Raw genomic sequence first — 27,972 nt, 5'->3', positions numbered from 1 at the left:
CTCTCTTAAGGCCTTGACATCCTTCCTAAACTGTGGTACTTAGAATTGGACGCAATATGCTAGCTGAGGCCGGTAATGATTTATAAAGGTTTAACACATAACTTCTTTGCTTAGTACTCTCTGCTTCTGTTTACAAAGCCCCATATCACATGAGGTCTTTTAAAGCTTTATCAACCCACCCCTACCACCTTCAAAGGTGGCCTGTGAATCCCAAGGTCCCTCTATTCTTGCGCCCTCTTTGAAAATGTACCTTCTCAAATATTCAACTGCAAGCATTGTGAGATGCTCTTGGCAGACTACTTCTGCACCAATGCTCAGTTTTGATTTCTAACTTGATGAAATAAGACCAATCAATATTAACATCTTGCACTTCAGATGTGTTTTAGCATTCTCTTTGAGTGCAGGGCGATTTACAGAAGGATTAGTAAACAGTAGAAAGAGGCTTGTTCTTGGAATAAGAAATATTTTGGGGAAAAGAAATCAATAGGCTATTACTCTTGGAATCTAACCTGCTGTCTGAAGGCTTTCAAACACTGAGAGAGATTTAAAGTAAGCTGCTGGAATTATTCCTCAAGAGAAAAGCATTTAACAGAGAAATAAGTTTGAGTGATCTAGTCAGTGAGGTTTGATGGACCCAACATACCTTTTTAATAGTTGACAAGCTGCAAGGTGATTGGTTAACATTTGTTATCGGCATGCACATTACCCTCAACCAACGCCACGAAATAAAGCAAACTAGGTCATGATCATGTTGCTGTTAATGGGATCTTGCTGTGTGCAGCTTGTCTGTTGCCTCTCCTGCGTTGCAATAACACATCTTTGGCTTAAAGCGCTTTAGGGTGCCATGACGTCATTAAAGGTACTATAGAAAAATGAGTCTTTTTTTCCTTCATATAGCTGCTGGCCCATGAGGTGCATATAATTGTAGAAGATGGTGGCACAGTGGCAATGTCACTAGGCTAGTGATCTAGAGGCTAATTCTCTGGGGGCACAGGTTCAAATCCTGACCCCACCAGCTGGTAGAATTTAAATTCAATTAATAAAACTTGGAATTAAAAAGCTAGTTTCAGCAATAGAGAGTTATTGTAAAAGCCTCTCTGGTTCTCTAATGCCTTTTTAGGCAAAGAAGATGTGACTTCGGACCCACAGAAATGTAGTTGCCCACTGAAAAAGCCCTGAAGTTCAAGGGCAACAGATGCTGGCCATGCCTGAGATGCCCACATCCCATGAAAGAATAATTCCAAAAAAAGCCCACCAGGATGTCACAGTGTATTCATTATCAAATGCCGCTGTTGCTCCAGCATGGTATCACTGTAATGGTACTTGAATTCAAGTGCTGACCTCACCAACTGGTGAATTTAAATTCAATTAATCAAACCTGGAATTGAAAAGCTAGTTTCAGCAATCATCAGCTGTTGTAAAAGAAATGAATAGCAAAAGGATGCGAAACGTTCGGTACCGAAGGAACGCTGCACTGTCAGAGATGCTGCCTTTCAGGTGTGACCTTAAACAGAGGCCACGCCTGCACTCTCGGGTGGGCTATTTTGAAGAAGAGCAGATGAGTTCTCCCCTCTCCGTCCTGGCCAATATTCATCCCTCAACAAACATCTCTAAAATCGATCATCTGGTGACCATCATGCTGCTGTTGTGGGAGCTTGCTGTGTGCAAGTTGTCTGTCACGGTTTCTCACATTACAACGTCATTAAACTCGAAAAGTACTTCACTGACTTTGGAACATCCTGAGGTTGTGAAACTCGCCCAAATCAATCTAACCTACTTTTAAAAAAAAATTTCCTGTAAAATAGTTATGCTGCATTGTAAAAGACATTTTTAAAAATGAAAAACAAAAAACTACTGCGGATGCTGGAAATCCAAAACAAAAACAGAATTACCTGGAAAAACTCAGCAGGTCTGGCAGCATCGGCGGAGAAGAAAAGAGTTGACGTTTCGAGTCCTCATGACCCTTCATGAGGACTCGAAACGTCAACTCTTTTCTTCTCCACCGATGCTGCCAGACCTGCTGAGTTTTTCCAGGCAATTCTGTTTTTATTTTTAAAAATGACGTGTATTCCACCTTACTGTGCTCAGTGACTGGCTGAGACATGCCAACCAGGACTGGCCCAGATTTGATTCCCAACCTGTGCTGAGTTAGTTGTCCAGAGCAACAGCGTGGGCAGAGTTGGTTAGTTGAGAATTGATCTTGGTCTAAGAAAGGGGGAGGGAAAACTCCCGGTCACTCTCCAGTGATCACTGGAGACATCAGGTCCGAGTCGAGTGAAGAGAAGAATTGACATGTCAACTTTTTTTTTCTTTATTCTTTAATGGGATGTGGGCATTGCTAGCAAGGCCAGCATTTGTTGCCCATCCCTAGCTGCCCTTGAGGGCAGTTAGAGTCACCTATATTGCTGTGGGTCTGGAGTCACATATAGACCAGGCCAGGTAAGGACGGCAGATTTCCTTCCCTAAACAATATACTCAAACTAATTAACTAAAAGGGGGCAAATGAACAAATTAACAAAAAGGTCAAACAAACTAATAAACGTGAATAGCCCTTAAAGGGGCACCATAACCAAGGAACAAAAACACAAAGGAAACTTACAAAAATAAAATTAAAATGTGGTTTTCGGGGTCAATAACGTACCCCCACTCCCCGGGGTACCCACTGATCATGGAAGGCCAGTGAATCAGATGTTTTTTTTTTAAACAACAATCAATGATAGTTTAATGGTCACCATTACTCACTAACTTTCAACTCCAGGGTTATTACTTGAATTCAAATTCCACCAGCTACCATGGTGGGATTTGACCCCACGCCGGCAAGAGTTATGCTGCAAAATTTTTTTAAATGGTGATGTGTATTTCCCCCTTCCTGTACTCAGCGACTGACTGAGACAAACCAACGGCCTGGGCCACCGCATTACCAGCCACGACATGAGCACTGTGCCACCAACTCTCCCGACGGAACTTATAATTAGCACGGTCAAGGTTCATGCTTGAACAAAGGTACCAGAGGGCAGCTGCCCATAAAAATGTCCCAGCCGGTCTCCAGGGAAGCCGACGTGGAAAACAAAATGTCACTTCTTTCTATTCTAAACTCTGAACCTCGGTGGAATCAAGGCGTGCTCTCCCAAACACAAAATAACAGCCTTTAACTTGGCTTTTCAATAGAGACGTTTTGTTAAGCTGTAACAAAGTATGTACTCTGAAAGCTTTTTCTTCCTTTCTCTCTTGAAACGAAACGCTGAGTCATCCATTCAGGCACGGCAGGGTCCTTCCTCCGCCATCCCCCGTGCGCAGATCTCGACTCTAATTATTGCTCTCATCGTGTCAGCGTTTCAATGCTGTTATCAGTGGGGTACCTCCTCTGAACAATGAGTGAACCGCAGCATGCAGAGAGAGGTCACGAGGGGTGACAGTGGCGCTCACGTTCATTCAGCAGCTCAATTAAGTCGTAGCACGGCTGCAGCACAGGAGGAGGAGGCCATTCGATCCAACTTGCCGCTCTCCAGAGCAACTCGGCTAGTCCCCCACTCCCCCGCCCTTTCCCTGTCGCCCTGCAAAACTTTCTCATCAGGTGCTCAAGTAATTACCTTCTCAAAGCCACAAATGAATCTGCCTTCACCACACCCTCAGGCAGTGCATCCTAGATCCTAACCACTCGCTGCTTAAAAAATCCTTTCCTCATGTCTCCTTTGGTTCTTTTGCCATTCACCTTATCTTGGCTTCCTCTGGCTCTCAACCCTTCCAGCAACAGGAACAGTTTTTCCCGATTGACCTTGTCTATTCCCCTCATGAATTTGAACACATCGACTAAATCTCTTCTCAACCTTCTCTTCCCTAAGGTAAACAACCCCAGCTTCACCAGTCTATCCAAGCAACTGAAGTCGCACATCCCTGGAATCATCCTCTTAAATCTTTTCTGCACCCTCTCTAATACCTTCTGAAAGTGTAGTGCCCAGGCTTGAACTAAATTCTTCGGTTGGACCGAACAAACATTTTATATAGGTTTATCATAACCTCCTTGCTTTTGAGTCTATGGGCTGGATTTTACAGGGCACCGTATTCCCCACCGCCCCGCCCACCAAAAATCCAGCTGCCCCGCAGCCATTTTATGCTGGGAGCGGCCTTAAGGTCGAGATTTCCTCCCCGATCTGGGAGGATGTCCCATCTTAGAGAGCTGCCGGCCAGTCTGACTGGCCAGCAGCTCTGTCATCCCAGCAGCGCCAGGTTCAAGCGGTGGCCACCGCTGGCATTGCAGGCAGACCACCCCCCACTGAGGAAGAAGATTATGGAGCTTGGACTTCAAGGTTAGTCCGGGGTTTTGGACTAGGCTGCCTGGCGGATCCCAGTGAGCAGGCTGAAGGGGATGGAGGCACCGGGTTCAAAAGGTCGGGGGAAGGGTTAAAAGGAGTGTATGATCTTGGGGGAGGAGGGATGCCTTTGATGGGCCCAGAGGAGCCCCCCAATAGCGGTCTCCCCTCCACACCACCACTTCTCACCCGACACCAGCCCGTGCAGTAAAAGCTGCAATTTTAAGTCTTGGGTAAATGAGATTGTTGGCCAGCCGAACACTGACTGTACACCTTCCTACGTTCTGTTCAGTTGCTGCTTGCTAATCAATAGCGGGGAGAGACTGATGTAAGAATAAACAGTGATGGTTTATTAAGAAATAGGGCAGAGCATCAGATCATACGTACTCACTCAGAAACCTCCAGAACTAGACTTACAGTTCACAGTTGCCCGCGCTGTATAGTGATTCGTCAGTGCTGTCATATGATCAGTACACTTGCATTCTCTAAAAGGGACAGGCTACCTCACTTTGCCACAGCCAGGCCTTGCCTCTGCCTTCCCCAACCACATATAAAATAGTGGCGGAGGCACTTAATTGGTCACTTAAAGGCCTCAATAGGCCCATGGACAGGTAAGCAGCCTGTAAAATGGGAGAGAGGTCAGGGATGGGTAGGAAGGCAGTGGGGAGGTCACACGCTTTATTTTACTAATCCCGCTGCATTCAAATATGCTGGGGTGGGCGGTGTAAAATCTGGCCCCATTCTACTATTTATAAAGGCCAGGGTCCCATGTGTTTTCTTAGCAACTTTCTCAACTTGCCTGTCACTTTCAATAATTTGCGCACACATACCCCAGGTATGCCAGGGGAAGATGGACAGGTTAGGCTTTTATCCGCTGGAATTTAGAAGAGTAAGATGTGACTTAATTGAAACCTTTAAGATCCTGAGGGGTTTAGACAGGGTGGGTGTGGAGAGGATGTTTCCTCTTGTGAGACAATCTAGACTGAGGGGTCACTGTTTAAAATTAAGGGGTCCTTCATTTAAGACAGAGATAAAGAGAATTTTTTTTCTCTCAGAGGGTTGAGGGTCTCTGGAACCCTCTGCCTCAAAAGGCGGTGGAAGCAGAGTCTTTGAATATTTTTAAGACAGAGCTAGATAGATTCTTGATTAACAAGGGGGAGTATCGGGGGTAGGCAGGAATGTGGGGTTGAGGTTACATTCAGATCAGCCATGATCTTATTGAATAGCGGAGCAGGCTCGAGGGGCCGAGTGGCCTACTCCTGCTCCTAATTCATATTGTTTATATGGTCTTTCTCTTCCTGCACCTCATTTAGAATTATACCCTTTATTTTATATTGCTTCTCCGCGTTCTTCCTGCCAAAATGAATCACGTCACAATTAGAAACAGAAAATGCTGGAAATACTCAACAGGTCAGGCAACATCTTGGACGAAGAAATGGAGTTAACGTTTCAGAACTGGGAAAAGTTAGAGAAGTAATTGGATTTGTGCAAGGGACAAGGACAAAAGGAAAGATCTATGATAGGGTGGAAGACAGGAGAGACTGAATGACAGAAGACTTAGTCTTTTAGGACCAAAGGGAATGGAGGTGGGGCAAGAAAAGAAACAAAGAAACACAAGATATGCCGAGAGCAGGTGTGCTGCTGACCGAAAGCAAAAATAAGAGAAAAAACGAAGCATGCAAAGAAAAGGAAACAAAATAGGGCAAACAAAACATGGTCTGAAATTGTTGAACTCAGCGTGGAGTCCAGAAGCCTATAAAGTGCCTAATCAAAAGGTGTGCTGCTCCTTAAGCTTACATTGAGCTTCACTGGAACAGCGAAGCAGGCCAAGGACAGAGATGTCAGCATGAGGACAAGGTGGAGAATTAAAATGACAGGCCACCAGAAGCTCAGGATCATGCTTGTGGGTTAAACAGAGGTTTTCCGCCAAGGGAACCCAATCAGCATTTGGTCTCCCCAATGCAGAGGAGACAACATTGTGAGCAGTGAATACAGTAGACTAATTGAAACAAGTACATGTAAATCAGTGCTTTACCTGCAAGGAGTGTTTGGGGTCTTGGACAGTGAGGAGAAAGGAGGCAAACGGGCAAAGGTTACACATGCATTTGCATGGAAAGGTGTCATGGAAAGAAGACGGGGTGTTGGGAGTGACTGAGGAGTAGACCAAGGTATCACGGAGGAACATCTTTTCGGAATGCTGAAAGAGGAGTGGAGGGGAAGATGTGTTTGGTGGTGGCACCATGCTGAAGGTGGCAGGAAATGATCCGTTGAATACAGAGGCTGATGAGGCCGAAAGTGAGGACAAGGGCACCCTATCCTGGTTCTGGGGGGGAGGGGAAGGGATGACAGAAGAAGTGCGGGAAATGCAGCGCACACAGCCATGGTCAACCATGGTGGGGGGAATCCTTGTTGAGAAATTGTTGTATCATTTCACACTTCTCTGCATTAATTACATCTGTCACGTGTCTACCCACCACCAGCCTCTTGATGTCCTCTTGAGGTCTAGCTTGAGATGAATATAAGGAAGAAGGAAGCCACTGTTGTCCAGCCCTATATTTCTCTGGGATCTCTATGTTCCTCCAATTCTACCCTCTTGTGCATCACCAATTTCAACCATTCCACCATTTACGGTCTTACATCCGTTCCTAAGGCCCTAAGCTCCAGAAATCCCTCCTTGAATCTCAGTCCCCTCTTTACCTCTCTCCCCTTGTTATAGAGTTGATCTTCCAAACGACTTTTCTTAGTGGGCACATTAAACTTTACTTACAAGACAGCAGCAGCAATTACACGTGTGCATCAAACTCCATAACTAAAGAAGAACTCCCTACTCGAGGTTCCCTCTGCTGCTAAACATTGGTTTACATAAATCATGTGATCTTACAACATAGGATTATTCTTAAATCCTACATTTCTCGGAACTATAATGACTACACTCCTCCTTTAAGATGCTGTTTATAACCTATTTCTTCGGGTCACCTGACCCAATGCCTCATTATGTGGCCTGCTTTCAAACTTTGCTCGATAACGCTCCAATGAAATGCCCCGAGATGTTTTATTGCATTAAAGGTGTGATAAATGTATTATTCAAACATTCTGAAGACATTAGTGCCAGGGAGGACAAATTAAGTATTTAACATTTTCATTCTGTATTCAGTCTACAGTAGCAGACATAGTGCTGGTGTATCGGCTGTGGCAGAGATGGTTTACTTCCTACGAGCTAGAAGGTTTTGGGTTTAATCCCCACTCCAAAGCACAAAGGCAAAATCCAGACTCTGGCTGCAATATGTGGGAGTGCTGCGCTGCTGGGAGTACCGTCTTTCACATGAGAGCCAAAACCAAGGCCCTGTCTGCCCCCATAGGTGTACATAAGGAATCCCGTGGCACTATTTTGAAGGAGAGAAGGAAATTCTCCCTTAATGTCCTGGCCAATAACACAAAGGAAACTACTGATCCAGTAATTATTACATTGCTGTTGGACGGGAGCTTGCTGCATAGCAAATAGGTTGCTGCATTTCCTACATTACAACGGTGACGACACTTAAAAAGTGTCATTGGCTGTAAAGAGCTTTGGGGCATCCAGAAGCTGTGAAAGATGCTATGGGAATACAAGGTTTTTGTTGTGACTTTCTCCAACACTCCACCCTCCTGGACTTTGACTGCTTGGCTCTGTAGTCATGCTAAATTGTAACCACAATTCCTTCAGCATCATGGTACTGAATAAAATGTGGTGATCCAGATGTAGAGCTCTAGTCATTGGGAGTGCACAGGTGGCCATAGAGGCCAGTATGCCAAATGCACAGTCTGCAAAACTTCCCGCCCATTCAAAAACTGATGGAAAATTGAGCAGGTGGTAAGTCAGAAGTGCTGAGCTCTCACAGCCATATTCTATTAAATCTTACAATTTACCCCTGTGTGGGCATGAGCCATTCTGACGAAACTTCAGCTATAGCCCCCCCAATACAGCCCCTGCCTCCGACTCGCCCCTACCTTTGGCAGCCATGACTTAAGCCATCTGGGCCCTTAGTTCTGGAATTCCCTTCCTAAAGCTCTCTGCCTCTATTTCGCTCCCTCTCTGCTCCTTAAAATGAACCTCTTTGACCAAGCTATTGGTCGCCCACAGAATCACAGAATGGTTACAGTGCAGGAGGAGGTTATTCGGCCCATCGTGTCTGTGCCAGCTATCCAAATGAGCAATTCATCAAGTACCATTCCCCAGCCTCCTGCCCTTAACCCTGCACACAAAAAAGTTTCTCCTCATGTCTCCATAACTTTGTTTGCCAATTGCCTTAAATCTGTGCCCTCTCATACTCAATCCTTCCCCCAATGGGAACAATTTCTTCCTATCTACTCTGCCCAGGCCCCTTGTGATTAAATCAAATATCCTGTCAAGCTTCTCTTCACCAAGGAAAATAGTCCCAACTACTCCAATCTATCTACATAACTGAAGCTTGTCATGCCTGAGGCCATACTCATGAATGGTTCCTATTCCCTTTTTCTCACATGTGGAGTAGCTTGAGTGGATTTTCTATGCAAACAGTTCTTTATAGTTGTGAAAATGATGGCAGGGTCAGCAACAATATAAATTTGATTGCAAATCCATTTTAACACCCCTCGCCTTCCCCCCCCAACAATATGTTTTCTCCATGATCAGCACTCATAACCTGACTAGTCTCTAACCCCATTGATTGCATTTGTTTTTTGTACCTTTGTCAGGTAGGGGTATCAAGGGTGTGAATAAAAAGTGGCCAAATGGAATTGAAATGCAGCTTAACAATGTTCTGATTGAATGGTGCAATAGGCTTGAGAGTCTGACTGGGCTGCTCCTGTGCCTATGTTGGTACAGGAAGCAGGTAAGATTAACTCACCTCCCACAGATCTATGTGCAAGGTAAAGAGAAAGCAAGTCGCTATTTATTGGGAAGTTAGACAACTGAGGGAGAAAGGATATGCTGATAGAGTAAGATGAAGTGGGGGGGGGGGTGGAGAGATAGGGTGGGAGAAGGCATGAATGGGGAATAAAAAACAGCATGGATCAGTTGGGCCAGATGGCCTGGTTCTCTGCAGTAAAATATATGCAAGTGTGACAATGTTTGACGGCCTTCTGGCCATTTTTAATTAAGCACTGTACTGACACATCTGCAGTATTTATTATATTGACCTGAATCAGTGGGCGTTGTGCAATAAATCATTTTCTTACAGTCTACATAATATGCAAATAAGCAGACAGTTTATGAGGAGGAACAGCTGTTTCCCCCCTTATGCTCCTCGCAAGGCTGTTCACTGGAGATCAACGATACCAAGATGTTTCCTGAGTGACAATCCCTGTCTATAGATAAGGAACAGTACTTCAGCAGAAGTCTGACCATTTAACTTTTTTTATTGATCATCTTCCCCTCGCTGTGCTGCTCAATCTAGAGGTCTTGGCTGGTCCTAGAGATTTGTGTTGCTTAGGTCTCAAACTCCCAGTGCTTTCAGTCAAATGCGCGTGACTGATGCATTTCACAAAAGATAGCAGCAGACTGTCAGGAGAATGTCTCCTTGTTCTCTGTATCGTAGTTTATCATTTCTGCACAAATGGAAAAAAAAAAATGAACATGCGTGTTTACGCAGCAACTTTCACAACCTCAGGACATGCCAAAGTGCTTCACGGCCAATGAAGTGCTTTTTTGAGATTTTGTCACTGATGCAACGTCAGCTAGCAGAAAGGCAAACAGATCACCCGTTTTTATCGAAGAGCCAAGATGGGCTCCATGGCCTCATTCTGTGCTGTTCTAAGATTGAATGATTCTTCGGTTGGTTGAGGGATAAACATGAGGGAGAACTCGCCTTGCTCTACTTCACCATGGATATTTTATGCCCACTCGAGAGCAGCCTCAGTTTAATGTCCCATGCAAAAGACATCGCAGCATTAATGCTTTTCAGCAGATAGTTCAGCCTTCTAATATTTTAACAGTGACCATTTCTCTCAGGAATTTGGTGAAAGTTAAAATCTGTCTGGTATTTAATTTCAACGAGCGGTGATTTGAGAGCAAGACCTGTATTTTTGCAATGACAGAGAGCCTCACCATTGTGAAAATGGTGGAAGAGGCTAAAATATGGAACATGGCACATACCCTTTTCATGGGTGTGGGAATGGGCCCGGATTGGGATTTTTACATGCGTGTTTCTCAGAGGCCGCTGCCCATATAAAACAGTAGCTGCCTCCAGTCATGTTTGATTTTCATTAGCCAGGATTAGGAAACACAATGTGTGCAGATTAGGCCTGGTATGAGCAGGTCTAAGCTCTGTGGAGTCCTCTGGAGAGGTGGGGTACCCTTTGGAGAGGTATGGTATCCCTACAGATATGATCCCGGGACACAATTGGGAGAGGTGAGGTGCCTTCTGGGAGAGGTAAGATGCCTTTTGGGATTGTTAAAAGTGGACATGAATGTGTGTAAAAAGTGCATAAATTCAATGGAACTGACAAGAGAGTTGTCAAGAGGAACTGTCAAAACTGTCAAAAATGGCAAAAACAACTGTCAAGCTGTCAAGGCATTTAAAACTCTCACCCTTTAAATCTTTCAAAAAAATAGTGTGTGGAATGTTAGAAAAAAATCATTGCTCACCACTGCACTTTGTCTGTTGACATAAGTCTGAGGACTCTCATTCCTGGATTTGTGCTGCATGACTGATTTCACAACCTTCCATTATAACAATGCAGTTCCTTGCATTTCACAGTTTGATTGATGGCCCCAAGCTGTTATAGGTTCTTTGAAGTGGGACCATGAATTCTAATGCTTGTTTTTATAGAGGATTAAGCACTTGAATGAATTTATTTTTGGCTGGGGAGAGGGGAAGGATAATGTAGTTGAAAGAATGTAAATGGAGTGAATGAGTTTTATGAATGAGTGTTTTTTTAAAAAAAACAAAGTCTGCAAAAGACACTTAGAGCTTTATTTAATCTCAGCATGGCACCTGAGGTCTGCCCGTGATGGATACTGGGTGAGTTGGCATGGTAGATGTAAGGGAAAAGGGTGGACGGTGGGTGGCACAGATTACAACTAAATTGGCACCAAGTTGGCATGGGGGCTCTAAAGGGCCATGGGGGTTGGGAGAGGGCCCTAGGTTGGCATGGAGGGTATGAGGGGCCATGGGGCTTGGACAGATGGGCATAAGGATGTGAGGGCTTATGGGATTTGGCAGAGGGGCATATGTTAGCATGGAGGGTATGAGGGGCCATGGGGGTTTCATAGGGGGCATGAAGTGGCATGGGTCGGCATGGTTGGGCTGTGGCAATTGTGTGGGGGGGTGATGGATGAAGGCTGTTTTTTTATTTTATTTTTAGTTCAAACCTCAACACAGTGCCAGTGCACGAAGAAAGGCCTTCCACCCAGCCTGTCTCTGCACCCAGCAGCCCCCACGCTCGTTCCCAGTCTCCTGGCCCGCCTCCCAGAGAGCCCTGCTACCCCGGAATGAAAATTCCGACTTCTGGGGCACTTTCTCCCCAGTTGGGTTTGTGTATCTAGGGAATGTCTTGACTCTGCGCTCCCGAGCCGGGTGCGAAAATCCAGGCCTCCGTGTGTGTTTAAATTCAATGCTGGGGCCTGAATATTTTGGATGGCAAAGTTTCCCGTCCCGCCAACTGAAGAGTCGGCGGGGAGCACTTCCCCGCTGACCCTGACTGCCCCACAGCCAATTTACACTCAACAAGTGACTATTGGTTGCAGGCGAGACTTCCACTCCACACTCAGGAGGAAGTCCTGCCTTAGAGAGCTGCCAGCCAATCAGATTGGTCAGCAGCTCTCTAGTCCCTGCGGCGACAAGGGCTGCAATGGACAGAAGAGGAACTTCAGAAAGACGCTTGAGCCTAAATCCCGGGACTGGACAGCAAGGCAAGCGTAAGGGGTCCCAGATCGGTGAGCATAGGGAAGGCCTGGGGCCATGGAAGGCAGGAAATTGGGACGTTGAGGGGGGAGGCCGGGATTGGAGGGAGGTCCAGTGGCCATCAGACTTTAATATAGGGGCGCGGGGGGGGTGCCTGATGTCAGAAGGGGGCTTCTAGTGAAGGCGCCCTCCCCCACCCTTCCCACCCGGGGCCTAAGCACGTTCATTTTCTGGCATCCCCTCAAACCAGGTAAATCCCCGCCACCAGCCTAAAAAATGAGGCTGGGCGGGAAACTGCCCATAATTGGCCACTGAAGGGCCCCAACTGGGGCAAGAGTGGGGGGAGGTGGCCTGTCCAAGGCCTTGCCCGTCCCAGTTTAAAATCGCTGTGAGGTTAGGGGGGGCAGGAACCCAGAGAGGGTCCCGTTCCTTTAATTTCACACTCCCCTCCCACCCCCACCTAAACACCTGCTGGCGGGGGAGCGTGAAATTCAAGCCTAGATGTCAGTTTTTAAGTTACATGCTGATATTTAGAAAGACCACAAAAATTATTCTCCTTTCTCCACTTTGCTACAAACCAACCAAACATACAAAATTCCAGTTTTCACATCAGCAACGGTTACTGATGTTCTGATTCCCAGCCAAGGTTACCCCTGCACAAGCCTGATCCCAGCTTGATAGGTTCTAACTTTAATTTGTTCATTTAGATACGTGGAGAGTAGCTACTGAACAGAGTCACCGGAGTCAGCTAATGAGCTTATGACAAGAGCATAAAACATTTATTAAACAAGACAAGATGAACTATATTACAATACTCCTTCACCCACAACTATACCTCTACAGATGTATGCAGATTTGTATGGATAACACAAGTTACAAAAGCTATCTTATATTCTAATGTTCGCAGTAAGTACAGTCCACATAAACCAATTGGTGACCTGTGGCCAGACACACCACATCTGAAACCAAGTGACAGAGGTCACCCCAGAGAGATGCTATTGGTCTCTCCTCAACTCCCCACAAATACTTGCTACACCATGAGCCAACCAGTCTCACTGAACTCCATCTTTCAAGGGTTTCCAATCTCCACTTTCTAAGAACTCGTCCTGGAATCTTCTCCCAAACTCAACGCTTTCTCTCAGACACCTTCCAAAAGGGATCGCCTCCAGGTTTCGAACTCTCCTTCCAATGTTCCTTTTCCCTGGGTCACCACATGCATTCAAGCTGTGTTCCACCCACTCTTTCTCACTGACTCAGCCGTCAACAGTGCCACTGCTTCAAATAGCAAAGAGTTACAGACCTTCCATTGTCTCTTTGGACCTTCCCCCCTCCTGCAAGCTGTTCCCGCTTTAAATCTGCTTTCTGCAGACCTTGTCTCTCTAAATCTGAAGCTCTGAGCCCGTCGCTCTGCCAATCACTCTTAACTTCACCTAACAGGACCTTTTTCAGGTTCCTTTTGTTTATTTGTTCATGGGATGTGGGCATCGCTGGCTCGGCCAGCATTTATTGCCTATCCCCAATTGCCCTTGTTCAGAGGGCATTTAAGAGTCAACCAGATTGCTGTGGGTCTGGAGTCACATGTAGGCCAGACCAGGTAAGGATGGCAGATTTCCCTCCATAATGGACATTAGTTGACCAGATGGGTTTTTATGACAATCGGCAATGGTTTCATGGTCATCATTAGACTTTTAATCCCAGATTTTTTTTATTGGATTCAAATTCCACCATCTGCCATGGCAGGATTCAAATCCCAGTGCCCAGATCATTACCCTTGGGTTTCTGGATTACTGGTCCAATGACAATACCACTATGCCACTACCTCTCCTGGGCATCCTGTCCTTCCTTTGACTAGAAGGTCTGCTTGGGACTTTCTCCTGTTCCACCCCCCTGGATTTGGGGCCTTTTCTTTAGCTTGGGACTTATTATCTATCCAGTCTCTCCTGGCAGTTACTTTCAAAACCAACTGAACTCAAACAGCTTCCAAATCAAACTGCTGTTTCTAGTTTTATCTGTGTGTGTCTGTGGGAGGGACCTGCCTCTCTGGACCCCTGTTACTAGGCAACCGGCAAAATTTCTCTACTCTTGTTTGTTTAACTTAGCTGCAACAGTCCTAAAACTCTCATTAGAAACACAGGCATTTTTTAAAGTGAAACTAAAACTTAATTTGACCTTTTCTTAATACACAGATACAGAAATACAAATCAAACTTAAACATTAAAGCTAATACTCATTCCTAACACCCACAAATACAAAAATAACGCACTTAAGCTATCTCTATTTCCTAACGCTGAGTTCTGAGAGAATTGAATGGATTCCCTCGTAATATGAAGCTTATAATTTAATATTTAGGCATTTGATCAACTTGAGTGTTCTTGTTGGATCAGTATAATTTTGTACCATGCACATTTCCTACATCATGAACTGATCAATACATACATTAAACTAAGACTCAATGGGATTGTACCCAATATCAGGGCTACTAGCACATTGCTGGTGAGAAGTGCAATTAACCGAGGAAAATAATACAACCAACAATAAAAGTGAAACATTGGAAGGGACAAAAATCGGTCCGTGCCATAACTCGACCACTAGAACACTGCCAAGAATCAAACAACTGCATTGGAGTTTTGGTGAAGTCTGAAGTGGCTCTGTTTCTCTTTCCACTGATACTGCCAGACCGGCTGAATATTTGCAGCATTTTCTGTTTTCTTTATTGACGTGCCTTAGATCTTGCCAACTCTGAGTCAGAACCTGCTGTGAAAACAAAGCCTTTTCCATTTTGGGCCATCTTTTCAACCTTCTCAAGGCGTTGGATTGTGGATGATTTAGGCTTTTGCCTGAAGCAGGTCCTCCACACCTCCAAGTCTGCTGGAGTCTGCTCCCGAAAGCTTCTGAAGAGCTTTGCGATGTCTTCTGGAAACTGGGTTGGACTAGCCAAGGTTTAAAATGACAGTGTGCTTGAGACATGAGATCCTCTAACAACATAAATGTACAGGTTCAACACAAGAGAACATGTACCTCTTGCATTAAGCTATTACAAAGCACCTACCTTCATCCAGCTCCCAGTGTTTACCGTACAGAAACCTGAACAGAGTATCACCTGGATTCTGCAGTCATTTCAACAAGGATGTTACAGGTTCAATGATAGACCATTTATAGCCTTAATGTAATAAATTACTCACATTTTCCCTGCTTGCGATCATTACCCTGAACATTGGTCCTAGATCTATAGTCCAACTCATTCAAAGCTTCAGGGACAAAAACAAAAGGTGCTGGAAAAACTCAGCAGGTCTGACAGCATCCGTGGAGAGAAAGACAGAGTTAACGTTTCGAGTCCATATGACTCTTCTTCAGAACAAGGCTTCAAGTACCTTCCTCAACCCAAGACTCAGTTAGATCAGAATCCATGCAAGGTCAATCCTAAGTTATTTTTTATCTTATATGCGGATCCTGTTTTCAATCACCATAAATAAGGATAAATCCTCACAAATGCAATGACCAGCCAAGTTTAATGAAGAATGCTAGCATCACAAAGTACTGTGAAGTTGAAAGGAAACCAGAGTGAATTATTATTCTCCTTCTTCTGTGCAGGGGCAACAATGGTTATCATCAGACTTACAACTCCAGATTTTCTGTGCAGGGGCAAGTGTGACTGTACCGAGGAAGTTCTGTTTCAGCATTTCCAGTGGCCATCAAGAGGCCTCACGTTTCATGTGATTCTGCCTCTATTTTCAAAATTAGAACTATATGGTGGAGTGACTCCTTGAATTAGCAGTAATGACATCAATCAATACAACCATTTCACCAAAACAAAATAAGCAAAACGTTTTTCATGTTGTCCGGCATTGCAGATTCCTTCTAAAACATCCAGGAAGCAGGAAGTCAATAAACCAGGAAGTACTTACAATGAGGCTGTGGTCTCTTCCAAGCGTGATAACCATCTGGTTCACGGTCCTAAGCAGCTTGTCCATGATGTCCTGAATGTCCTGATACGTGTTTCCCTGAAAGACACAATATTCGATTTTATGAAGGCCACATTTAGGGCATCAAATCTCCAGGAGTCACCAAGAAGCTCCCAGACAAGCAGCTGAGGAGAAAGCTCCTAGGGGCATTAAAAAGGAATAGTGAATTTGCTTTCTATTTTTTTTGAACGTTTTTAAAATATTAACAATGGAGAAAAAATTGGGTATTTCATGAACTGTCAAGTATCATCCAATCTGTTGGGCATTCAATTGGTGTGGGAGGGTGGTAAACTACAAGGATAGATATATAGCAGGCGACCACCAGTGGGACCAATAGCATGAGTGCAGCACCCGCCTCTGTCCTACCTCTAGTCCAGCCATCAAACATGAGGTAGAATGTAGTTCCATTAGGAAGCAGAGTCAACCATTCAAGCTCTAGAGCCTGCTCTGCCATTCAGTTAGATCATGGCCAAATCCATTGACCTGTCTTTTCCCATATCCCTGGGTAGATTTCCATGAAGCAAAGGGGGTAAATGGAGTTGAGATGCAGATCAGCCATGATCTGACTGAATGACGGAATAGCTTTGGGGGGTGCAATGTGCCTTTTTTCCTGCTCGGGTTTCGTACCACTCAGGCACTTGCTGTCCCACTACCATTTTCACAGAAGACGTCAGAGGAAAAAAGATCTAAACTAACTCCCCTTGGGATGTCGTGCACTAAGAAAGAGATTGGTTAAGCCAGGAAGCTAACGTAAGCTTTACCCGTTGCTAATGGCTACTAACTTAATCTGACAGGAGTCGCTTGGAGGCGGCAGCAATTAAAGGGAAAATGAGAGTAAAGGTTGAGGAACTTTAAAAAAATTTGTTTTGCTCCCTAGGGGCTGATGACTCTTTACAAGTGTTCAAGGACAGGCCTTTCTTCTCTTTCACAAGCTCTTTCAAATAAATCAATACTGTTTCACTTTCTGGTAAACCGAAGCCAAGTTCAAGTGCAGTCTTAGCGGCAATAGAAGCCAAAAAAAACAAAAAGAATTATGTTAGCTGTAGTGACTCAATGGAACTGGTGAATCACATCATACAGAGGGGCAAGGAAAAAGGTTCAGTTTTCTCCTAGTTTACTTCTGGCGGGGCTGGGGGCGGTTGGGGGAGGTGTGTTGGGTGTGGAAGGTTGCATTCATTAAAATCTCAAGACTCCTATAATCCACAATGTAATGGCTACTCCCAACAGCCCTCCACCATAACCTCGGTGGGAAATTGGCAGAAAGCTTGGAGTACTGGTGGAGAGGTGTTTGTGCCTGTTTGTATCCGTTTTTTATCCAATGTCAGGTATGTCTAAATCAGGTATAGCACATTTCATGGGAGCATAAAAATATTGGAACATTGAACGTTCAGCCCCTCAACCCTCATTAGCTACCTCTTCTTCCCTCAACAATTTTTTTTTTATTTGTTCATGGGATGTGGGCATCACTGACTAGGCCAGCATTTATTGCCCGTCCCTAATTGCCCTTGTTCAGGGGGCATTTAAGAATCAAACCCATTGCCGTGGGTCTGGAGTCACATGTAGGCCAGCAGATTTCCTTCCCATTAGTGACGCAGATAGGTTTCTATGACAATCAACAATGGTTATCATCAGACTTATAGCTCCAGATTTTTGTTGGATTCAAATTGCATCATCTGCCATGGGGTTTGAACCCAGGTTGCCAGAGGATGACCCTGGGTCTCTGGAATACTAGCCCAGTGGCAATAGCACAATGCCACCACCTCCCATGTGCCACAAATGACAGTTTGGCTGAGTGCTAGCCTGTGTATTCAACCTATTTGTTGGGCCTGGAGATTACTTAGTTTCCCCTAATGCAGCAAATCACTTGGGGAGATGGTGGTGTAATGGTAATGCCACTGAATTTGTCACCTGGAGATCTTAGCTGCTATGGGCTCAAATCCCAATACAGCAGCAAGTGGCACTTACATTCAGTGAACAAAATCTGGCTTTTCTTTCATAGGTTTGGATGTCACTGGCAAGGCCAGCATTTGTTGCCCATCTCGAATTCCCCTTGAACTGAGTGGCATGCCAAACCATTTCAGAGGGCAGACAGGAGTCAACCACATCGCTTTGGGTCTGGATTCACATGTAGACCAGACCAGATAAGGAAGGCAAGTTCCCTTCCCTAAAGGATATTAGTGAACCAGATGGGTTTTTATGACAATCGACAGTGGTTTCATGGTCACCATTGCTAAGACTAGCTTTTCAATTCCAAATTATTAATTGAATTTAAATTCCACCAGCTGCCGTGTTGGGATCTGAACCCATGTCCCCATGACATTAGCCTGGGTCTCTAGATATAAACCTAGCCTCATCTGGTTCACTAATGTCCTTTAGGGAGAGAAATCTGCCATCCTTACCTGGTCTGGCCTACATGTGACTACAGATCCACATCAATGCGGTTGACTCTTAACTGCCTTGTGAAATGTTCTAGCAGGCCACTCAGTTCAAGGGAAACTATGGATGGCCAACACGTGCTGGCCTTGCCAGCGATGCCCACGCTGCATGAAAGAATGAAAAAAAACTCCAGGAGATGTGTCGTGAAACTGCCTAACCAACATGATGCATTTGTCTTGTGGATGGTGGACAGACTTTGGGGAGTCAGGAGGTGAGTTACTCGCCACAGGATTCCTAGCTTCTGACCTGCTCTTGTAGCCACAGTAGTTACATGGCTAGTCCAATTCAGTGCCTGGTCAATGGATAACCCTAGGATGTTGACCCCTATCACTTATTGGAGATGGTCATTGTCTTGCATTTGTGTGGCACAGATGTTAATTGTTACTTAACAGCCTGAATGTTGTTCAGGGGCTGGATTTTCCCATTCAAGGTGGGAACCCGGAAGTGGGATTTTCACAAGAGTTGGGGTCTTAATGACCCTAGAGATGGGTGGTCTGCCCAATTAGTGATCGGAGGGAGGGTGGAGGTTGAGGGGGGGAGGGGGGGGGGGGGGGGGGGGGGGAGATGCCGGATTGGAGGGGGGACACCAGGGAAGTGATACACATCCTGACCCAAATTGACAGACATTGCTGTAGCTGTCACCCATGTATGGTCTTAAAAGAAGTCACAAGATTTTCATCATTAAATAGGCCAGGACAAATGGAGCGCTGGGATCTGGGATAGGGTAGGGAAAAGTTGCTTATTAAAATTTCATTGCTGCTTAGTAGTTTTTTTTTAAGCAAACTTGGGAACAAAAGTCTGCAGACCAGAACTCAGGCCGCCTGCACCATTTTTACTTCTTGCCACCCCCGCCTCCATTCTGTCCCAATTCAGAACAGGGAAATTTGGCCCCAGGTCTTGCTACATCCGTGCACGGACTGCTTCAGTCACTGAGGCACTGCAGAAGCAGCTGAACACAGAAATCATTTTTTAAAAAATCTGATGAGATGTGGGCATCACTGGCTGGGCCATCATTTATTGCCCATCCCTAATTGCGCTTGAGGAGGTGGTGGCGAGCTGCCTTCTTGAACCACTGCAGTCCCTGTGGTGTAGGTACACCCACAGTGCTGTTAGGCAGAGAGTTCCAGGATTTTGATCCAGCAACAGTGAAGGAATGACAATATTGGTTCAAGTCAAAATGGTGAGTGACTTGGAGGGGACCCTGCGGGTGGTGGTGTTCCCATGCATCTGCTGCCCTTGGTGGCAGTGGTTGTGGGTTTGGAAGGTGCTGTCTATGGAGCCTTGGTGAGTTCTCGCAGTGCATCTTGTAGATGGTACACACTGTTGCTACTGTGCGTCGGTGATGGAGGGAGTTAATGTTTGTGGATGGGGTGCCAATCTAGTGGGTTGCTTTGTCCTGGATGGTGTCAAGCTTCTTGAGTGTTGTTGGAGCTGCAGTCATCCAGGAAAGTGGGGAGTATTCTATCACACTCCTGACTTGTGCTTTGTAGATGGTGGACAGGCTTTGGGCAGTCAGGAGACAAGTTACTTGTCGCAGGATTCCCAGCCTCTAACCTGCCCTTGTAGTCACAGTATTTACATGGCTACTTCAGTTCAGTTTCTGGTCAATGGTAACCCCCAGGATGTTGATAGTGGAGAATTCAGTGATGGTATTGCCATTGAACATCAAGGGGCAATGGTTAGATTCTATCTTCTTGGAAATGGTCATTGCCTGACACTTGTGTGGCACAAATGTTACTTGCCACTTGTCAGCCCAAGCCTGGTATTTTCCAGGTCTTGCTGCCTTTGGACATGCACTGCTTTAGTATCATCAGCGGACATACCCACTTCTGAATTTATGATGAAAGGAAGGTCATTGATGAAGCTGAAGATAGTTGAGTAAATGGGCCCAGGATGTAACCCTGAGGAGCTCCTGCTGCATTATACTCGGGGCGTAGATAATTGTCCTCCAACAACCACGATATCCTCTCATCGTGTTAGTTTTGTGCTCGTTTTCCACCACTGCTTGAAGTTAAAATCAGCTCTATTCAGTTCTTAAGTGGTTAACTGGGACCAGTTCTTCCTTTCGAACTCAGTCATCTACACATCTGCAGCGTCCAAAGATTCAAGGATATAATAACCATTAAAAGGGACAGATATCTGGCACTTTATCCTCTCAGTCTCTCTATCATTATAGAATGATCACTCCAATTATTTCAGGTGGTATTTAGAATAGGATTAGCCTTGATCCCAGCTGAGAAGGTGCTGACTGCCTATCGAGCAAGGGCTGACAACCTGTACGTGTCAATCTGTGGTTGACATTAGGAACATCTAGCAAACAGGATTTAACTAATTGCAGACTTACAAAATATATTTACCTCTTAATATAAACTGAACGCCTACTGTTTGTTCATTTGCTTTGTTTGTAAATCATTGTGCAGGAATATGCCCCCTCAGGCTCATAGACAAGCCACTAATGAAATACATGTGTCTTGCAACAAATCACAATGATCTTTCTGCAGTCGCGCATTCTGTCAGACACACAAGCTACATAGAAACAGAGACAGGAATAATTCTACAGATGATAAATATATACAGACAGGATGATACATGTAGTTACACATAAAATGTTTAGGAAGAGGAGGAGATCAGGCTAACTATCTTTTCCTTTAGTCTCTTCCCTCCGCAGAAATGCATCCAATTTAAATTGTCTGCTTCATTTGCTTTCCTTGATAACTTACTCAGCAATTTTATTTCTGTTTGGGTGTGCAAATACCCCTGACATCCACACTTACTCCTAACCAGGCTACACTAGAGTCATTGTTAATTTACTGGGCTTGTAATCCAGGCTTGTAATCTATGGCCTCAAAAAAAGGCAGGAGGCACATGGGAACTATCTACAAGGTGCACTGCAACAAATAGCCAAGGCTCTTTTGACAGCAAACCCGCGACCTCTACTACTTAGAAGGTCAAGGGCAATAGATGCATGGGAACCACCACCGCCTGGAAGTTCCCCTAAAGCCACACACCATCCTGACTTGGAAATATATCGCCGTTCCTTCACTGTCGCTGGGTCAAAGTCCTGGAACTCTGTCCCTAAAAGCACTGTGGGTGTACCTACACCACATGGACTGCTGCGGTTCAAGAAGGCAGCTCACCACCACCTTCTCAAGGGCAATTAGGATGGTAAATAAATGCTGGTCTAGCCAGCGAATTCCATATCCCATGGACAAATAAAAACAGGCTTGGACTAATAATCCAACAAAATATGCATTCAAATCCCACCATTTGAATTCAGTTTAAAAATACGATATTGAAATTAAAAAGCTGGTTTCAGTAAAACTAAGCGTGGAACATTTGTCATAAATACCCAACTGGGGGATTACTGCTCTTTGAGGAAGAAAATCTGCCAAGCGTACCTGGCCTAAATGTGAGTGACTCCAGTCCCACACCAACATAGTTGGTCCTAACTCCTTGTTCCCTTGTGTCAACAAGTCACTTTTCTCTCTTTCTAAATATCCTTCAATAGTAGAGTGATGCCCCATTTAGTTGAAGAGCAACAGGGGAGAACATCAACTTGGAGGCAGTAGCGCTCCAGGGGTCATGGAACAGGTTAGGGGAAAGCCCACTCCCAAAACAAAAGAGGAAAAGAAGAGAACATGCCTCAAAGCAACCACTTGTGGAAACCACAAGGGGTATATCAGTGAAATCCATGCAGGGTTACCCACATGAACAAAACCAAGTGATAAACCTTAACAAGCCCAGGAGTGTTGATGGGCAGACAGCAAAGTGGAGTTGAGACCACAACCAGATCAACCATAAACTTATTGATGGTGGAGCAGGCTTGAAGGGCTGAATGGCCTACTTATGCTCCTAAATCCTATGTTTCTATGTTCCTATCCCAATTTCTTCAACCTTTCCTCATAATATTAATTCCCAAGGTCTAGAATTCCTAGAAAATGAGGACTCAAGGAACATAGGAAATAGGGAGCAGGAGAAGGCATTCAACCCTTCAAACTGCTCCACCATTCAATTAGATCATGGCTGATCTTCCACCTCAACACCATTTTCCCGCACTATCCCCGTTAATGTGTTTAATATCCAGAAATCTATTGATCTCTGTCTTGAACATAATGACTAAATCTCCACAGCCTCTGGGGTAGAGGATTCCAAAGATTTACCACCCTCTGACAGAAGAAATTCCTCCTCATCTCAGTCCTGAATGGCCGACCTCTTATTCTGAGACTGTGCCCCATGTCCATTGGTTCCAGACCACCCAACCGGGGGAAACACCCTTCCTGCATCTACCCTGTCCAGCCCTGTAAGAATTTTGTATGCTTCAATGAGATCACCTCTCATTCTTCTGAACGCTAGAGAATACAGGCCCAGTCTCATCAATCTCTCCTCATTGGACAGTCCTGCCATCCCAAGGATCAGCTTGATGAACCTTTGTTGAAGTCCCTCTGTGGCAAGTAGATAAGGAGATTAAAAATGAATACAATACTCCAGATGCCGTCTCACCAATGCTCTATACAATCGCAGCAAGACATCTTTGCTCCTGTACTCAAATCCTCTTGTGATAAAGGCCAACATATTATTCGCCTTCTTAATTGTTTGCTGTACCTGCATGTTATTTTTCACTGACTTATGAACAAGGGCACCCAGGTCCCTTTGTACATCAACACTTCCCAACCTTTCACCATTTAAGAAATACTCTGTATTTCTGTTTTTCCTACCAAAGTGGATAACTTCATATTTTTTCACATTATATTCCATCTGCCCTGCCCACTCACTAAGCCTGTCCAAATCACCTTGAAGACTTTTCGCATCCTCCTCACAACCCACATTCCCCCGTAGTTTTGTGCCATCCGCAAATTTGGAAATATTACATTTGGTCGCCACATCCAAATCATCGATATAGATTGTGAATAGCTGGGGTCTAAGCACTAATCCATGCGGTACCCCACTCGTCATCGCCTGGCGACCCAAGAAAGCCACTGGACGGGGTGGAATTTGGAGTCAGGCCCAATTCTTGTACTCAAGATAATTTCTCATGGGACAAACAGTTAAAGTTTGGTTTGAGAAAGTCTTGCACAGCAGAGAGAGGTTGGGGAGACAACTCAGTCATTTTTATATTTGAGCACATAACTCCGGAAATCAAGACAGGCCAGAAACAAGGAGATCAAGGGCATCAGGCACGTAAGGGATACCACCACCTCCAAGTTCCCTTCCAAGTCACACAGCATTCCTACGTGGAAGTATAGCCATTCCTTCATCGTCACTGGTTCCAAATCCTACCGAATAGCTTTTGTCAAAGTACCTCACTGCATAGATAGCAGTGGCAAGAAGGCAGTCCTTCACAATTGTCAAAAAATACTGGAGATGCGCAATAAATGCTGAGCTAGCCAGCAACACCCACATCCCAAGAATAAATTGTTAAAAAAAGGACAGCGTTTGGGAATGATGGTAAACTGGAACAGCCTTGAAAAACTTCACAGTTGGTGAGCAATCTCAGGGGACTAATTATATTGAGAACACCTTTTGGTTTATGAAAAGAGTGAATCTGTGAAAGGGAATAGTATGTACATTCGGATTTTTAATCTCTTTTAAATCCAGCCAAAAACCAACATAAAAAGATCTGCTGCCTTTCATCTTTTTGTTATCTGGAATGGCCTCAACAGGATGAAATAGAGGGATGGCATCATTTGCAAATGAAGCTTTGCTGATTCACCACCTCATCTGTTAGCCGAGGCCCCATTTCCAAGTGTCAGGCAAACATTTCAGCAAATCAGCTTTTTGAAGTTATACATAGGATCTACGACACCAAAATAATGTAGTCTATTCAACTGCTGATGGTTATCTTCCTACTCCTCTTCATCTAACCCCATCAACAAATCTTTCTATTCCTTTCTCCCTCATGTGTTTATCTATGCTATTCACCTCAACTACACCTTATGGCAGCAAGGTTTACAATCTTACCATAAGACCATAAGACATAGGAGCAGAAATTGGGCCATTCGGCCCATCGAGTCTGCTCCACCATTCAATCATGGCTGTAAGTTTTTCAATCCCATTCTCCTGCCTTCTCCCCGTAACCTTTGATCCCCTTACCAATCAAGAACCTATCTATCTCGGTCTTAAATACACTCAATGATAAGACCATAAGACATAGGAGCACTTATGCGAAGAATTTTCTACTGAATTGCCTATTGGATTTATTAGTGACTATCTTATATTTATAGCACCAAGTTTTGGTTTCCCGCATGATTAGAAACATCTTCTCTGCGTCCGTCCTATTCATGATCTTAAAGACTTTGATCAGATCACCACTTCTCTATTGTAGAGATGAGAGCCCCAGCTTTACAGATAGGCATGACCTCTTAGATCTGATTTCATTCTTATAAGTTACTTTCTGCACCCTTGCCATTGCCTCTGTATCCTTTTCTTAATATGGAGACCAGAACATCTGTTTACAATACTCTTTCCACCATCAGCACACAGTATGACCAGTGTGTACAATGTATAAAATGCACTGCAGTAATAGGCAATGCACCTTTGACAGCAGCTTCCAAACCCACAACCTCTACTACTTAGAAGGGCAAAGGCAGCAGACACTTGGGAACAACACTATTTGCAAGCTCCCTTCCAGGCCACATGCCATCCTGACTTGGGAATATATTGCTGTTCCCTTACAGTCATTGGGTCAAAAGAATGGAACTCCCTGCCTAACAGCATTCTGGGAAACCTATCCCAGATGAGCTGCAGCCGTTCAAGGCGGCGGCTCAACACTGCCTTCTCAAGGGCAATCAGGGGTGGGCAATAAATGCTGGCCTGGCCAATGACACTCATGTTACATCAATAAATTAAAAAAGTGGGATCTAACCCAACTCGTTTTTAATTTTTTTTTTAGTTATTCATGGGATGTGGGTGTCGCTGGCTAGGCCAACATTTATTGCCCATCCCTAGTTGCCCTTGTTCAGAGGGCATTTTAAGAGTCAACCACATTGCTATAGGTCTGGAGTCACATGTAGGCCAGACCAGGTAAGGACAGCAGATTTCTCTCCCCACAGGACATTAGTGAGCCAGGTAGGTTTTTACATCAATTGGCAATGGCTTCATAGTCATCACTAGACTCCTAACTCCAGATTTTTTTTATTGAATTCAAATTCTGCCGTGGCGAGGTTCAAATTTTGGAAAATTAAAACCAATGCATCTATCTCAGCAGCCCACTTCCTTTAAGACCCTAGGATGAAGGAACTGGGGACTTGTCAGCTTTTAGTTCTAATAATTTTCTCAGTACCTTTTCCCTGGTGATTATAATTGTTTTAAGTTTCACCCTTTCACCTCCTGGTTTACATTATTTCAGGCGTATTATCTGTATCTTCTGTTCAATTCATCTGCCATTTCCTTACTTCCCATTATTAATTCTCCACACTCACTCTCTGGAGGACCACAGCTTACTTTAGTTATTCTTTTCCTTTTTAATTAACTGGAGAAACTCTTATAAAAACAGATAATAAGAATTATTATTAAAAACAGATAATATTCCCAATTGGCTTTTTTGCATATTCTAATTGCTCCCTCATTAATTTTTAGTTGTTCTTTGCTGGTTTTTATATTCTGTCCAACCTTCTGGCCTGCTCCTAACCTTTGCGGAATTGTCTATTTTTTCTTTCAATTTAATACTACCTTGAACTTCCTTAGTTAGCCATAGGAATAAATGTGTATGATCGGATAGCCATTACAGAGATATGACTGAAAGATGACTCTCCTAGAGTATTTCCTCTCAGTGGAATGTATCTTTGTTGAGTGTTATGATTTTTAAAAATTCATTCATGGGATGTGGCCATCACTGCCTAGGCCAGCATTTATTGCCCTTGTTCAGAGGGCATTTAAGAGTCAACCACATTGCTGTGGGCCTGGAGTCACATGTAGGCCAGACCAGGTAAGGTTTCATCCCTAAAGGATATTCGGGATGGGTTCTTGTGACAATTGGCAATGGTTTCATGGTCGTCATCTTCAGACCTTTAATTCCAGATTTTTATTGGATTCAAATTTCACCATCTGCCGTGGTGCGATTCGAACTGGGTCCCCAGAGCATTACCCTGGGTCCCTGGAGTACTAGGCCAGTGACAATACCACTATGCCACCACCTCCCCTTAATAGCTCCTTAAATGTCTGCCACTGCATCTCTGCTAACCTACCCCTTAACCTAATTTCCCAGTTTACTTTAGCCAGCTCTTTCTTCATATCTTTATAATTGCCTTTATTTAAGTTTAAAACACTAGTCTTAGACACACCCTTCTCCCCTTCAAGCAGAATACAAAATTCAATCATGTTATGATCACTCTTACCTAAGGCCTCCTTTACTATGCAGTCATTAATTAATCCTGTCTCATTGCATATTACCAGGTCTAGAATATCCTACTCTCTGGTTGGCTGTATAATGTGCTGCTCTAATAAACTATCCCAAAAACGCTCTATGAACTCATCTTCCAGGCTATCTTTGCTAATCTGATTTGTCTAATCTATATGTATGCTGTACCTTTCTCAAAAGCCTCCGTTATTTCTTCCTGTATACCCCAGCCTACAGTGTCGTTACTAGTAGGATACATATAAACCACTCCCACCAAATGACTTCCTACCTTTGCTATTTCTTATCTCTAACCAAACTGATTCTACATCTTTAGAACTAAAATCATCTCTCACTATTGTACTAATGTCTATTTAATTGGCAGAGCTATCCCTCCGCCTTTATCTAGCTTCCTGCCTTTCCTAAATGTCATGAATCCTTGAATATTCATGTCCCAGCCTTTGTCATCTTTCAGTCATATCTCTGTCATGGCTATCCGATCATACATATTTATTCCTATTTAAGCTAACAATTCATCTATTTTGTTATGAATGCTACATGCATTCAGATACAAAGCCTTTAGTTTTGTCTTTTTACTATTTTTCCAAACTCTGGCCTTATCTGCTGGTGCACTCTTAAGCTTGTATGCTCTGTCCCTTCCTGCTCTGGTTAACATTACCCTTAATTCTACCTTGCTCACTTGCTTTGAACTCTTCCTTTAATTTATCACGCCTGACCTCACTTGATCCTTCACCCCCACTATTTAGTTTAAAGCTCTTTCTACCATCCTAGCTTTACAACTCACCAGAACACTGGCCCCAGCACAGTTCAGGTGAAGACCATCCCAATGGTACAGCTCCCACTTTGCCCAGTACTGGTGCCAGTGGCGCACGAATCAAAACCTATTTCTTCCACACCAATCTTTGAGCCACACATTTAACTCTCTAATCTTATTTACCCCATACCAATTTGCTCGAGGCTCAGGTTAGAGGTTATTACCTTTGAGGATAAAATCTTTTCAATTTAGTGCCAAGCTGCTCATAATCCCTAAGCAGAACCTCTTTCCTAGT

At 44.3% G+C, this 27,972-nt stretch overlaps 1 protein-coding gene across 1 annotated transcript in view; it reads right to left on the bottom strand.

Annotated features, from left to right (window-relative positions):
- LOC144688041 (dedicator of cytokinesis protein 2-like) overlaps nt 1–27,972 on the bottom strand; it is a 1,154,257-nt gene that overhangs the window by 699,604 nt on the left and 426,681 nt on the right. Inside the window, exon 27 of the mRNA XM_078554696.1 lies at nt 16,078–16,173. Within this exon, the coding sequence (XP_078410822.1) occupies nt 16,078–16,173 (96 nt within the window). The remainder of the gene's footprint in view (nt 1–16,077; nt 16,174–27,972) is intronic.

This window comes from Cetorhinus maximus, chromosome 1 (assembly GCF_964194155.1).
Source record: "Cetorhinus maximus chromosome 1, sCetMax3.hap1.1, whole genome shotgun sequence".
Classification (NCBI taxonomy): Eukaryota; Metazoa; Chordata; class Chondrichthyes; order Lamniformes; family Cetorhinidae; genus Cetorhinus; species Cetorhinus maximus.
This window is presented reverse-complemented; position numbering and strand designations above follow the sequence as displayed.